The sequence below is a fragment of the Dendrobates tinctorius genome, unplaced genomic scaffold, assembly GCF_039654945.1.
Source record: "Dendrobates tinctorius isolate UK_male_01 unplaced genomic scaffold, ASM3965494v1 ptg000034l, whole genome shotgun sequence".
Classification (NCBI taxonomy): Eukaryota; Metazoa; Chordata; class Amphibia; order Anura; family Dendrobatidae; genus Dendrobates; species Dendrobates tinctorius.
The window spans coordinates 2098246-2113819 of NW_027361702.1; the positions used below are offsets into that span (position 1 = coordinate 2098246).

The 15574-nt window shown below is 43.9% G+C and overlaps 1 protein-coding gene across 1 annotated transcript in view; it reads right to left on the reverse strand.

Annotated features, from left to right (window-relative positions):
- The window catches only part of LOC141087479 (uncharacterized), a 128458-nt gene that overhangs the window by 88940 nt on the left and 23944 nt on the right, over window positions 1-15574 (reverse strand). Inside the window, exon 2 of the mRNA XM_073573032.1 lies at window positions 6648-6755. Coding sequence (XP_073429133.1) covers window positions 6648-6755 — 108 coding nt within the window. The remainder of the gene's footprint in view (window positions 1-6647; window positions 6756-15574) is intronic.

The window sequence follows — 15574 nt, forward strand, 5'->3', positions numbered from 1 at the left end:
TTCTTGAAGTCCCACAGGATTTTAGCCCTTTCATTCTCCACCACTTTTTCTGGGGTCTCCCACCTGGTCTTAGGGGGTCTTAGCCCATATGCTGTCCAAATGTTCCTGTATACAATTCCCGCTACTTGGTTGTGGCGTTCGGTATATGCTGTTCCTGCTTGCATTTTGCATCCTGCCACTATGTTTTGGACGGTTTCTGAGGTTTATTTGCATAGTCTGCACCTTGGGCTTTGTCTTGTGTGGTAGATTCCTGTTTCTATGGATCTGGTTCTTAGTGCTTGTGTGGTACTCGCAGGTACGCAGGATGCAGTGATGAGACGAAGGCGGAGCAAGCTTACATTCAACCTTTTTATCTGAGTTATAGGGTTAACAGGCAAGCTAACAATAGTTTTCCTCGCAGGGAATTAGACAGAAATACACAGAAACAACCCAATATCAACTACCCATCCGGAGCTGGCAACTATATGACCACGATATGGCCAACTACGGGTCCTGGAATTATTATTAACTACCAACGGCGTGTCACTTATCCTTCTCAGATGTCCAGCAGAGTTGTTGTCCGAAAAGTGTCCATTCGGCATTCAGCCGCTGGGCCCAGTCGGCGAGGAGTTGTCGCAGACTTCTGGCACTCCGACGCCCAGGTATAGAAGGGGCGCAACAGGCCCTAGGAGGGATTCTCAACGTTGGGGTCCCTCATGGAGGCGTGGTGGTGGCAGCCTCGGGCCTTGACATATAGGCCACAGCCGCGGTCTGGAACGGGGCAGTGGCGACAATGGGGTGCAGCGTCTGGGCCCCAGCCGCGGGATGGAGTCGGGCAGTGGCGGCCGCAGGTCGCAGCGCACAGGCTGCAGCTGCGGTGTGGAGTCAGGAAGTGGCGGCCGCAGGTGACAGCATACAGGCCGCAGCCGCGGTGTGGAGTCGGGAAGTGACGGCCGCAGGTGGCAGCGTACAGGCCACAGCCGCGGTGTGGAGTCGGGCAGTGGTGGCCGCGGGTGTCAGCGTACAGGCCGCAGCCGCGGGATGGAGCGGGGCTACGGCGGTTGCGGGTCTCTCTGTCTGGGGCGCAGCCGCGGGTGTCAGGTCTGTGTCACTCCTTCGTGCTGCTCGGTGCCATCTCTCCTTGGACCAGGTGAGCCCCAGTCCTGTCTCCCTGGAAGATGCTGACTTCCTCCAGCTCTCCAGCGCCACCTAGGCTCTTGCTTCCTGCTCCTTCTCTCTCTCCCCTTCGAGTGCCCCCTGCTGGTTCCCTGTGCTCTATTTATAACTGCCCCGCCCCCACATTTTCTAGAAGAGTCCCTGTACGTCATCTAATTATGTCCCCTGGAAACAGTCCCCCTGGGAACCTTGGTGACAGCCCCCTTATTTCCGGCCCGGTTACACAGCGGGGGCTCTCTTTCCTACACTTGCTCTTTTACCGCTATGATTAGTGTCTCTGTGCTGTCTTGGAGTCCAGCTTTCTCCAGCCATAGGTAGGATTTCTCCATGTCGGCCACCTCCATTATCTGTCGATGGTACATTCCATGCACTGGCTTGTCTTGCCGTGGCATTTCATGTTCCTGTTCTTCCTTCCAGATTTGTTGTAATTGCTTCCTTAGGCATTTTCTCAGCATCTCATCTTTTGGTGCCATTTTTCTGATGTATTCCTGGATACTCCTTGTTTCATCCGTGATGGTGGCTTGAATGCTTATCAACTCTCGACCACCCTCCTTTCTGTTGGTATACAATCTTTGGGTGTTAGACATATGTGGCACCCCTGAGGCTCAGTCGCCACAGAGGTACTGCACCTTCTCCTAAGGTGTGGTGCCCCAACGTCTGGGTAAGTTGGGGGCTCCTTTCCACACTCCAACACTCGTACCCCACACACACAGGGTAGTTCTGCACAGCCACAAGCGGCTCTGTACTTAGAGAGTAGCAGAGCACCTTTGGTGGTTCCCTGCTTGGAACACTGGAAATGCTGGGAGGTGGGTGGAGATAGAATACGTAAAATACTGGGAAGGTTTAGAATTACAGGTCAGTCTGACAGAAGGTCGGCGGAGTAGGAAGTCACTCAGAGAGGAGTGAGGATCCCTGGAAGAAGGGATGGAGGAAGGAGTGCTGCAGCTGCCTCAGTGACCTGAGCCAGCTGGCATGGAAAAGTAAGGAAGGTGGGAAGACGTAGAACTGTAACCTAAGTTTCCATAAGAAGGAGAGTCAAGTACGGAACGAAAGAGTAGAGAACAGAGAGGAAACGTGGGTTGGAAGAGGAACCCTGCCTATAGGTTCTCAGCGCAAGGCTGGGGTCCGGTCCCCGAGGTTGTATGGACACTTATGGTTCTGCAGCAGACACCAGTGGAGTAGTTGGCTGTAAATGCATTACTCCCATCCAAGACTTGAGGCACAACAGCAACAGAGATAGAGAGCCGGGAGTGAAGCATCCCCGAAGCAGGCTACAGCTGTCTGCTGTGCAAGTAGAGTTCTAGGAACATCTCTTAGGAGGCATTCCAGGGTTACTAAGTACTGGAGTGCTTCACACCACAAGGCGCATTGGCGGAGTCGTTCAGGAAGGTACATGTTGGCGGAGTGTTGGAGAGGAGAGCCCTGACTTGCCCGGCAGGTTGGTTGAGTCTTTACCCCGGAGGACACGGCGCGGAGGCAGGCACCAGTGTGTGCCACAAACTGTGAGTAAAGCTTTGAAACTGCAAGCTCTGGTGTCCACCATTTATTTATGCGCTAACACCTTCAGCACCGCTACATCTGGGTACCAGCATCCATACCATCCTGCGCCTCTCCTGATCCATAGCACCTACACTGCCCTGGGACTACAGCTCCACCTGTGGGGAGCTACACCATCTTTTCTGCACCACACCATCAGTCCCAGCGGATCTGCATGCAGCGTCGGCTTCACACCTCCCTTACCGAACACCACAGGTGGTGTCATGAACTATTCCATTAAAAACTGCAACCGCCATTGATTTGGGTGCCCAGGACCACGGACCAGGTCACTGCTGCTGTGACACATCCCACTGATACCGGCCCGATGCCGAGTACCCCATGGCCCTGGGAGGGCGACCCACATAGGGTGCCCTGGATGCCCGCGAGAAAAAAATGTCTGACAAGCTCCCTGAGCGTGTGACATCACAATAGCTACGAAGATGAAGAAGGCAGCACCGCCTTTGAAATGCATTGGTTGGTTTCTAGTCCAAACATCGCCCCGTAGCTATTGTGACGTTACACACTCAGGGAGCTTGTCGGCCATTTTTTTCTCGCGGGCATCCAGGGCACGCCACTGGCTGGGGCTTTCCCTGGCTCTGCCCATTGCGACTGCTGCCCCGCTCTGATGCTACCCGCAATCTACACACAAACCACCACCACTGCAAATTCATTAACCAACAGAAAGTATACGGCACCACCAGGTAAGGGCAACATTATTTGATTGTATTTGCAAATAAGGTTTGTTTTTCTTGGTAATGTTCAGGACTAACATCTGATTTGGTGCATTCATTTGTTGGTAGTGATCAGCTACCCATTGGATTATTTGGTTCATACTACTTTTTATACTTGTGCAATATTTGGTGTATCCTCATATCTTTGGATTTGTGCATAAGTGCATCTTTCTTGCATCTTTTCAATTGTTTATTAGTTACTTAGAACTGCTTTGATTTGGCTTTCTTAATTAGGCACATTTTCTCCCTTGAGCACGGTCAGTTTCTGTTTAATATCAGTAGTTTACTGATTTTTCAGGGGTGACACCTACTGACCTTAGCAGCTGACGTTATTTCAGCGGTCTTCTTGCCGATTGTTTAGGTAGCGCTTGTGTGTTTTTTATACAATTTTCTCATTACTCCATTATTAAAAGCCTGCACTCGACCAATCCTGCAACTATAGACCAGTCTCCAATCTCCTCTTCATCTAAAAACTCTTGTAATGCCTTGTCTACTCCCGTTTTGCCCGTTACCTCTCCCTTCACAGTCCGGCTTCCGCCCCCTATATTCAACAGAAACTGCACTCATCAAAGTGACCAATGACCTTCTGACAACAAAATGTAACGTTGACTACTCTTTGTTCATTCCTCTCGACCTTTCTGCAGCTATCGACACTGTTGACCACCATCTCCTACTCTCTAGGCTCCAGTCACTAGGCATTAAGGACAGTGCCCTCAACAGGTTCTCTTCCCTTCCTTCTGATTGCTCCTTCAGTGTTTTGATCACTGGCTCCACTTCATCCCCTCTTCCTCTCACAGTTGATGTACCTCAGGGCTCAGTCCTTGGCCCCCTTCCCTTCTCTCTCTACACGGCCCCAATTGGACAGACCATCAGCAGATTTGGCTTTCAGTACCGTCTTTATGCTGATGACACAACTATACATGTCATCTCCTGACATTACATCCGCTGTACTACAAAACGCCAGTGATTGTCTGTCCGCAGTCTCCAGCATCATGTCCGCTCTCTATCTGAAACTCAAACTCTCCAAAACTGAACTTCTTCTGCTCCCGCCATCTACTAACCTCCCTAAATCTGACATTGCCCTCTTCATGGGTGGCACCATAATAACACCCCGGCAGCAGGCGCGCTGTCTGGGTGTTATGTTTGACACCAAACTCTCCTTCACCTCCCATATACAATCTTTTGCCCGCTCTTGCCACTTACACCTAAAGAACATCTCTTTTCTCTTCCTTTTCTCACCACGGAAGCAACAAAATCCTCACTGTCACCTTGATCCACTCCTGCCTGAAATGCTCTATTAATTGGCCTCCCCCTCACTCGACTTTCTCCTCTCCAGTCCATCCTTAATGCAGCATCCAGGGTCGTCCATCTGGCTAATCTGTACTCAGGCGTGTCCGCTCTTCATCAGTCATTACACTGACAGTCATTCACGACAGGATCCAATTCAAAGTACTTTTTCACACCTACAAAGCTCTCCACAGTGCAGTACCCCCTTACATCTCCTCCTTCATTTCTGTCTATCGGCCTAGCCGATCGCTGCGCTCTGCAAACGAGTTTCGACTAACCTCTGCACTAATCTGTACCTTCCACTCCCGACTCCAAGACTTCTCCCACGCTGCCCCAATCCTCTGGAATGCTCTATCCCAAGAAATTAGGACCATCCACAACTTGCACAGTTTTAGGCGCTCCCTCAAAACACATTTGTTCAGAGTGGCCTATCACGTTCACTAATCAAAGTCATTTTATGTGTAAAGGTACTGTCACACTTAGCGATGTACCAGCGATATGACGCGGTCAGGATCGCTGGTACATCGCTAAGTGGTCACTAGTGAGCTGCCACACAGGCAGATCTCACTAGCGACATCGCTGGGGATGGGGGTCACTACTTACCTGTCACACCAGGCGATCCTGCGTCCTCCCGCTCGGCTCCACGCGTCGCTCGTTGTCACAGCAGGAAGCGCTGCAGGAAGCTGACGACAAGAAACAGTCCAGGACGTTCTCGCGCGATCAGTGATAACCAGCGGGGGAGCGGGTTGTAGGTAAGTATCAGACACAGCGATATCGCTAGCAATATCGCTATAACGTCACAAGTTATAGCGATATTGCTAGCGATATCGCTTAGTGTGACAGTACCTTAAGTGTGTGTGTGTAGCCCATTCACTATCTCTATCTTTCCCCCACTCCCTCAAGATGGCTGGACCATCATTGTAAATACACACCTATACCTTGTATCTCCCCCACCTCATTGTAGATTGTAAGCTCTCACGAGCAGGGTCGTCTTATTTTGTTTTAATTATTGTATTGCTAACGTTGTAACTTATGACTGTTGTGTTTGAAACTGTTAAACTGTAAAGCGCTGCGGAATATGTTGGTGCTATATAAATAAAGATTATTATTATTATTCCGTATTTATGATGTTGCTGTACTGCCATATCTATTATCTGCAAAGAAGAAATGGGCTAAAAATCCTCCACAGTGATGTAAAAGACTCGTCACACGTTATCACAAAATTTTATTGCATTTGTTCTTGCCAATGTTGGCACCACCCGTGATTAGGTTAAGGAGGGCAATTAGTTTTCAGATGAAAGATAAAGGTTTTTTAAGAAGTCTTTATCTTCCAGAAATGGAAGGATCATGCAAAAGCTGCACTTTGTGTTCACTTGTGTTGTCTTTATTTTATTTTAAAATTAGCTGATTGATCTGAAGAATTGAATTGTGGTAAATTGGCAAAAATATAAGAAATTGGGAAGCGGCAAATACTTTCTTACATCACTGTACGCACATGTGACATGGAAGGGGTTATCCACCACTGGGCAATCCCAGCTTTATCAATTAGTGAAAAAAGTCAATATTCACCTCCTATAGCGACGCCGTTTGAGCGATATGAGCGAAGCTGTGTCCAAGAGACGTGACATTGTTGTGCCATGTGCCGGCTGCATGTAATGAGAGCGGACATCCACTTTGATGAAATAGTAAATGCTACATCGGACAAGATGCTGCTCATTAGCTGCAGCCAGCACTTGAAACCACGTTGTCACCTTACTGTCGGAAACAGTGACATCAACATTCCTGGAAGAGCGGCGCTCTATAAGATAAGTATGAACTGTTTGTATTTCAATTCAAGCAGGTTTATCCAGTAGTAGGCCACCCGTTTGAGAATTGCCAAATAAAATTTTTAAGTAATTACAAAATACAAAATAATGAAATGAAATGATTCATATTTACCTATGTGTGCTAAGACTAAGCATAGAATAATAAGTACTGTTCCCAGTGCTGATCTGGTCACAAGGGCTCTTGGGGAGTTGTAATTATATACAGCAAGCAGCATGGTGCCTAGAAAAGCAAAGCAAAAAACACCATAAGCCAATTACAATAAATGTATCACTAAACAATGACTAAACCATAGTATATGTTATTAAATAGGGGTTTTAATTTAAAACATATTCCCCCAAAAAAGCAATTTTTCCCTAATGCATGACATAGGGAACAACTTGCTGATGGCTGGGGGGCTGATCATTCGCACCACAAATGGATCCAAATATCCAAGCTTTAGAACCACAAGAACGTCTTGAATAGAAGTGGGGTGCACATACATGTCCTCCACTTTATTCATTGTCTACAGTTGTAGCTGAATCATACTGCTCGGAGGTGGGGTGGACTTTATCGAGACATTATACTGTGTGAGAAACTTTGTGGTGTCCTTATAATGTGAAGCATCTGTGTGGAGACATCATACTCTGTGGGGGGCTTTGTGGTAGCATGATATTGCATAGGGAGCTGGGAATGGGCATCATACTGCATAAGGGGCTTTATGAGGATATCATACTGTGTGCACTGCTGAGTGGGGACCACTTACTGTTTGGAGGTCTGTATGTGGACATCATAATGAGTGTGGGGCTTTGTGAGGACACGATACTATCTGAAGGGCTGTGTGATGGCCCCATACTGTTTGGAGGTCTTTATGAGTACATCATACTGTGTGTTGAGCTTTGTGGCAATATTGTGGCAACACTGCACTGTGTGGGGGACTTTGTGGAGATATCATACTATTTGAAAGGGCATCATACTGTTTAATACTCCTAAACAGTCATGGTCTCACAAATGAAAATTAGCTGCCCACCCCTGCTTTATCCTATGGGGAATAAACCTTTAAAGGGAATGTGTCATTTGAATATATCCTATTGTTTACAAGTAAAAACACCATAAGTGTGTATGATAATCTCAGCCCAAGATAAGGATCAAGAATAGAATAAGTCCTCAAGCAAAATTATGGGCACGGATATGAAGTTGGAACATTAAAAAAAAAAATAAAATAAATAACAATGATATACAGTTACAAAAATATTTGAATAATGTGTGTGCAATAAATATGATATTTCAGAGCCTAAAAGGGATAATGAAAAAATAAGAAAAGAGGTGTGAAGCTTCTAGACTTGACAATGAGCTTGAAACTGCACTGCACTATCAACTCTTGGAGCATGATGTAAGGACAAGAACAGTCCATGTCTTTTTCAGAACTTGGTCAATTTTTTAAGCAGCAAGGATGTATCAACGCAACTGGGACAGGTGGTCAAGTCTCTACGGTTGGATGTAAATGACAATGCCCTGAACACTCTGTCTGCTCTAAATTCAGGCAAAATAACTCATGCTCCTGCATAAATTCAATAATCTAAAATTTCTTAAAGAAATATAACATCTTGAAGATGGAGGTAGATATGGTCTGGTGAATGCTTGGGCAGTTCAACCAGGGTTTGCAAGATAAGAATGGTCTTACTAAGTGTTACTTGATTTGCAATTTTGAAATGTGATGTATTTCAATGCTACATGTGTTGTGTTGAATGAGTAGTGTAGAGCGGTGTCCAACTTTATCATGTAGCAGGCAAACTGGAGCTTGTATTATTTTGAAATCCGCCATTCACAGCTGATGAAGGACATAGGCTCATTGAAAAGGCTACTAAATGTGTTAGTCGGGATAACTGTGGCATCAAGATGTCATCCCCCTTGTATCTATATTGGAAAAAAACATTTACAAGGAAGCAACAAGGGATGAAGGAAGAACAAGGAGCTTCTGCAGGGTCAATTCTCCACTGGGGATGTTGGGGAATCTATCATAATACAGCAGGATGTGGAAGAAGGGGAGAAGAAAGAGAAGCAGCTGGACATCGAGTTATCCCTGGCACAGGTAGATGACAAGGCCAAATGTAAATGTGAAGTTGATGATGATCATGACAGCGATGAAGAAGTCGGCTATGATGAGCAACTGTCACAGTGGGGTTCAGAAAGAGAACCAACAGATCCCTCTGTCCTGCTGGTGATCATGGCGAGCTTGTTTACATTTATAAAGCCATAATTTTACACCCCTTTAAAAAGGAAAATTGTAGAATTTTTTTTACTTCCAAAAAAGAATCATAACTGGGTCATTAGCAGGAGAAGCTGTGTTCCCTGTTTATCAAAGCTTTCACTGAGCAGATGACTGCTGACCTTACTTTGGACCAGGAGATTTCTCTCAACTTTCTCTGCAGTGCCAATGCTCCTCTGTCTCTGCCAGTGCTACCGCTACAAGTTACCAAGGCGGTGACAGCTGCCAAGGCAGTGACATGATGGACCAGAAGCTGACGATGGACCAGATGTTTTATCTTCACTATGCCAAACTGATAAACATAAGCAAATACGTAGGTGCACCACCTGAACAACCAGGTTCAGTTGTACCTGGACAGTGTTAACCTCTGTGACATGTCAATGGCTGTAAATAAAGAGAAACTTGTAAATAACTCATGAAAGAATAAAGTTATGTTAAAACCAAGCACACTATTGTTTTTCTTGTGAAATTCTCAATAAGTTTGATGTGTCACATGACCCTCTTCCCATTGAAAACATAAAGTTGGGTCCAAAATGGCCAACTTCAAAATGGCCGCCTTGATCACCACTCATCTTGAAAAGTTCCCCCTCCCATATACAAATATGCCACAAACAGGAAGTTGATATCACCAACCATTTAGGTGTATCTATATACATGGCCCACCCTGTATTATATTAAAACTGCTTCCTAAAAAATGGATATTTTTTGCAGGGCTTTTTAAGAAGCCATTATTTCAATTTTCCAAACTGTTGCTACTCCCCACATAAATAATAATCTTTATATTTTATATAGCGCTAACATATTCCGCAGCGCTTTACAGTTTGCACACATTTTCATCACTGTCCCCGATGGGGCTCACAATCTATATACCCTATCAGTATATCTTTGGAGTGTGGGAGGAAACCCACGCAAACACGGGGAGAACATACAAACTCCTTGCAGATGTTGTCCTTGGTGGGATTTGAACCCAGGACTCCAGCGCTGCAAGGCTGCAGCGCTAACCACTGAGCCACCGTGCTGCCCATGAAGACTAAGACACATAAAAAACACACAGTATGACAAACGTGCATAAATACTCTGCTGTAAAATATATGTAACAGTAAGCAGCAAGTGCTAGTAAAAGATGATAACAAACACAGGGTATTTAGTTGATAAGTTTTTTGCAAAAAATGTATACTAAGCCACTCCACCAGGTGACGGTAACCCTTCATGGAGCAGTCCTATCTAGTGTATTAAAACCTTTGGGTGGTATGAACAGTTTCTTACTGACCTGTTCATGATTGCGCTTGTATCATGTGTTTTTAATCCATTAATTTCTTGCTTATGCAAATTTTGGGAGATCCCCGCCTCTCTCTTGTGGGACATGCACATAAGGAGCCATTTTGCCCAGTGTGCCCATACCGTGCAGCGCCTTTCCGAATCCTGCTCATGTAGGTATTGTTCACATGATCAGGTTTTAATACATTAGATAGGTGTTATGATTGGGTCACCAAGGAGGAGAGCAAGCCCAAGCTAAGCCACAGAAAACAAGAGAGAGGTTGGTAAGTAAGCAGATTGCAGACCCCTGATCCTATCCACACAACTAGCAGCAGCCGTGGAGCGTGCCTACGATGATCCTAGATGCCTCTGCACAGCCGGAGAGCTAACTAAGCCTAAAGCAAGAAAGGGGAAATCTAAACTGCCCCAGAGCAGACCCCAAAGGAATAGATAGCCCCCAAACATATATTGTCGGTGAGACAAGATGAAAACACAAACGCAGGTAGGAAAATAGACTGAGCAAACGATGGGGCCCACACTGACTAGACAGGACAGGAAAGGAAAGACACTGTCTGCAATCACGCAAAAAACCTTGCAAAAAGGTCCAACACATCTGATACAAAAATACTGAAGTCGCACAACTTCGCCCACTATATCAGCACTATGGTATATTCTGAAAGCAGAGCAAAAAGAGGCCAATCTAATAAGGGACAAAAACAAACTGGCACAAGCAGTAACATATGGATGATGATTCAGCACAGCCCCAGCCGGAGCTGGCTGACCCTCACAAAACTGAAATAGACAAAAACCAGATCAAATGTAAACAGAATAGCAAAAGAACACTTAGCTGAGCATGTAGCGACTAAGCTGGAAACTAAGACCTCAGGAGGCAGGAAAAAAATCACCAGCAGGGATAGAGGGAGTCAGCTGTCTTAAATCCAGTCTGAAACCCCAGATCTCCAAACATCATCCTCATTATCAGATGGCAAGCCTCTGTTAATCAGATCAGCTCCATTACCTCCAGTAGCCACCAGAGGGAGCCCAGAAAGAGAACTCGCAACCCCTCCATCAACCTGACCAGCTCCACCACCTTCAGCAGTTACCAGAGGTAGGCCAGAAAGCAAATTCACAACAGATAGGTCTGCTCCGTGAAGGGTTACCGTGACGTGGTGGAGTGGCTTAGTATACATTTTTGCAAAAAACGTATCAACTAATTACCCTGTGTTTGTTATCATCTTTCACTAGCACTTGCTGCTTACTGTTACATATATTTTACAGCAGAGTATTCATGCACGTTTGTCATACTGTGTGTTTTTTCTGTGTCGTAGTCTTTATGTGGGAAGTAGCAACAGTTTGGAAAATTGAAATAATGGCTTCTTAAAAAGCCCTGCAAAAAATATCCATTTTTTAGGAAGCAGTTTTAATATAATACAGGGTGGGCCATGTATATAAATACACCTAAATGGTTGGTGATATCAACTTCCTGTTTGTGGCATATTAGTATATGGGAGGGGGAACTTTTCAAGATGAGTGGTGATCAAGGCGGCCATTTTGAAGTTGGCCATTTTGGACCCAACTTTATGTTTTCAATGGGAAGTGCGTCATGTGACACATCAAACTTATTGAGAATTTCACAAAAAAAACAATGGTGTGCTTGGCTTTAACATAACTTTATTCTTTCATGAGTTATTTACAAGTTTCTCTTTGTTTACAGCCATTGCTATGTCACAGAGGTTAACACCGTCCAGGTACAACTGAACTTGGTTGTTCAGGTGGTGCACCTATTTGCTTATGTTTATCAGTTTGGCATAGTGAAGATAAAACATCTGGTCCATCGTCAGCTTCTGGTTCATCATGTCACTGCCTTGGCAGCTGTCACCGCCTTGGTAACTTGTAGCGGTAGCACTGGCAGAGACAGAGGAGCATTGGCACTGTAAAATTAAAGGGGTGTAAAATTACGGCTTTATAAATGTAAACAAGCTCGCAATGATCACCAGCAGGACAGAGGGATCTGTTGGTTCTCTTTCTGAACCCCACTGTGACAGTTGCTCATCATAGCCGACTTCTTCATTGCTGTCATGATCATCATCAACTTGACATTGTTATCATCTTTTACTAGCACTAGCTGCTTACTGTTACATATATTTTACAGCAGAGTATTCATGCACGTTTGTCATACTGTGTGTTTTTTCTGTGTCTTAGTCTTTGGGTGGTGTGAACAGTTTCTTACTGACCTGTTCATTATTGTGCATGTCTCATGTGTTTTTAATCCATTAATTTCTTGCTTATGCAAGTTTTGGGAGATTCCCGCCTCTCTCTTGTGGGACATGCACATAAGGAGCCATTTTGCACAGTGTGCCCATACCGTGCAGCGCCTTTCCGAATCCTGCTCATGTAGGTATTGTTCACATGATCAGGTTTTAATACTTTAGATAGGACTGCTCCGTGAAGGGTATACCGTGACGTGGTGGAGTGGCTTAGTATACATTTTTTGCAAAAAACGTATCAACTAAATACCCTGTGTTTGTTATCATCTGTTACTAGCACTTGCTGCTTAGGGTGAGTGCACACGCTGCGGATTCTGCTGCAGATTGATCCGCACGGATTTTGCAAAATCCGCAGGTAAATCCGCAGGTCAAAAGACCTGCGGTTTATCTGCGGATTAGGCTGCGGTTTTACCCTGCGGTTTATCATCTCTACAATGGAGGAGATGGTAAACCGCTGCGGAATCCGCAGAAAGAATTGACATGTCAATTCTTTCTGTGGTTTAGAAACCGCAGCAAATCCGCACCGTCTGCACAGCGGTTTTTGATTTCCATAGGTTATAATGGTACTGTACACCGCAGCAGAAACTGCTGCGGATTCGCAGGGCCAAATCCGCTGCGGATCCACAGCAGAATCCGCAGCGTGTGCACACACCCTTACTGTTACATATATTTTACAACAGAGTATTCATGCACGTTTGTCATACTGTGTGGTTTTTCTGTGTCTTAGTCTTTGGGTGGTGTGAACAGTTTCTTACTGACCTGTTCATTATTGTGCATGTCTCATGTGTTTTTAATTCCCACACAAAGATAATTTTTGGACCACCGCTTATCATGGCTTCTTCCATGTACGCCGCTTATGTATAAACACTAGCACGACAATCATCTGTCTCGAAAAACGATAATTTATGATCCATTTTGACATTTTAAAAAGCATAAAAAGTATGTCAGTGCAGTGTCTTCTTAAAAATCCTGTCGATTACTAGCAGTTACCATATGTTTACCCATAAGCTATATATGTTTAGGTCTCTTTGACATTACTAAAACCGTGTTCATGCTAAAGAGGTTGAAAGGATTCAATACCATCGTAGAAGACCTCACAGTGTGACACATGTCTTTTTCAGACAATTGGAGGCTTTGTAGTACTTGTGATTTGTGGTTAAATAATTCATTGCAAATCACCTGTTTTTTTTTTTTATAGAAAAATGTTACCAAGTTGACGAATTTGAATTTCAAGAGATTCCCTCATCTCTAATTTGAAGTCTACCAGAATTTTTGCTTAGTCACCAAAATCAGGCTTGGAAAGAAAGAATGGCCATTCAACCCCTGCAATAAGTACTCCAAATTCGTCATAAAAGAGGCGGACAGAGAGGTTAATATTGTATTATCGTCAGTGGAGTTATGTATTAGACAGGCTATTAGACAACTAGGTAAGCTTTCATGGACTACATTTCCTATTCTTTAAGAACAAATTGCAAGCAGCATGTAGATATGTTATTATCAAAACCAAAAGAGTACAGGGGCATCTAACAGTGGAAACACCAGTGACACCTACCATCTACATGATTAAAAATATTTTTAAGAATCAGATTAAACCCAACAGGAAAACCAAGAGTGGAAGATAAAGGAGATATGTGTGAAAGGACCTGTATATACATTGATTTTCACCTGCAACCAGTTGAATTACAATAATTTTTTTAATCATAGAATCCTAGAATGTTAGAGTTGTAAGGGACCGCCAGAGTCATCGTGTCCAACCCCTTGATCAGTGCAGGATTCATTAAACCATCTCAGACAGATGTCTGTCCAGCCTCTGATTGAATACTTCCATTGAGGGAGAACTCACCACCTCTCGTGGCAGCCTGTTCCATTCATTGGTCACCCTCACTGTCAAAAAGTTTTTTCTAATATCTAATCTCTATCTTCTCCCTTTCAGTTTCCTTCCATTGCTTCTCGTGTTTCCATGTGCAAATGAGCCTAAAGATGATCCCTCTAAACAGTGACAGCCCTTCAGATATTTGTAGGCAGCTATTAAGTCCCCTCTTAGTCTTCTTTTTATTGCAAGCTAAACATTCCCAGATCCTATTAACCATTCCTCGTAGGACATACTTTGCAGTCCGCTCACCATCCTGGTAGCTCTTCTCTGAAATTGTTCCAGTTTTTCAATGTCTTTTTAAATGTGGTGCCCAGAACTGGACACAGTATTCCAGATGAGGCCTGGTCAAGGAGGAGTAGAGGGGGATAATGACTTCATGTGATCTACACTCTTTTCTTCTTTTAATAATCCTCGAACTGAGTTTGCCTTTTTTTTGCTGCTGCATCACACTGTTGACTCATGTGCAACGTAATCTATTAGTATACCCAAGCTTCTTTCACATGTGATGTTGCTTAGTTCTATTCTTCCCATTTTGTAGATTTTTTACCTACCCAAGTCAACAATTGGAAGAATGGTCCTGTTTCTGAGTACACTTTTGATAACATTTGATGTAGAGTCATTATACATATTAATATCACTGCAGACTATTTTTATCCAGCCACTTCAAGGAGCTAAATACAGGGTATTTATAAAAATTCTCTCATTTTCTCTTTTTTTACTTTTCATTTATATTTGTAATTCCATTTCCATACATTTGTTCTTCTCCTTTCAATCTTGTAAGACAAGACTAAGGAGGATCAATTTATGACATTTCTAAGGATTCTTGAATTTTGTCACATGGATTCCTATAATTATGTACCCTTTTTTAAATATCCTAATCATAACAATCAGATATGATTATGAGCTATGCAACCTTTATCCATACAAATATTATATAAAATATATAATCATAATCATGGTGGCTAGAGACATATCAATATTTGCCTCCACATTAAGACCCAATTTATAAGAATTGGATTACAGCGTACTGCAACCTACATTTGAATACAACATATTCATTAAACCACTATAAAGAGCATAAAAAGCAATACTGTTTTATTAAACACATTTTTTTAAAAATATATGAAATATTCAATTAATGATGCATGTTTGAGGATTTGTAAAAGAAGATAAATCAAGTATTAACCCCTTCATGACCAAGCCTATTTTGACCTTAATGACCAGGCCATTTTTAGCAATTCTGACCAGTGTCCCTTTATGAGGTAATAACTCAGGAATGCTTCAACGGATCCTAGCGGTTCTGAGAATATTTCTTCATGACATATTGGGCTTCATGTTAGTCATAAATTTAGGTCGATAATTTTTGCGTTTATTTGTGGAAAAAATGGAAATTTGG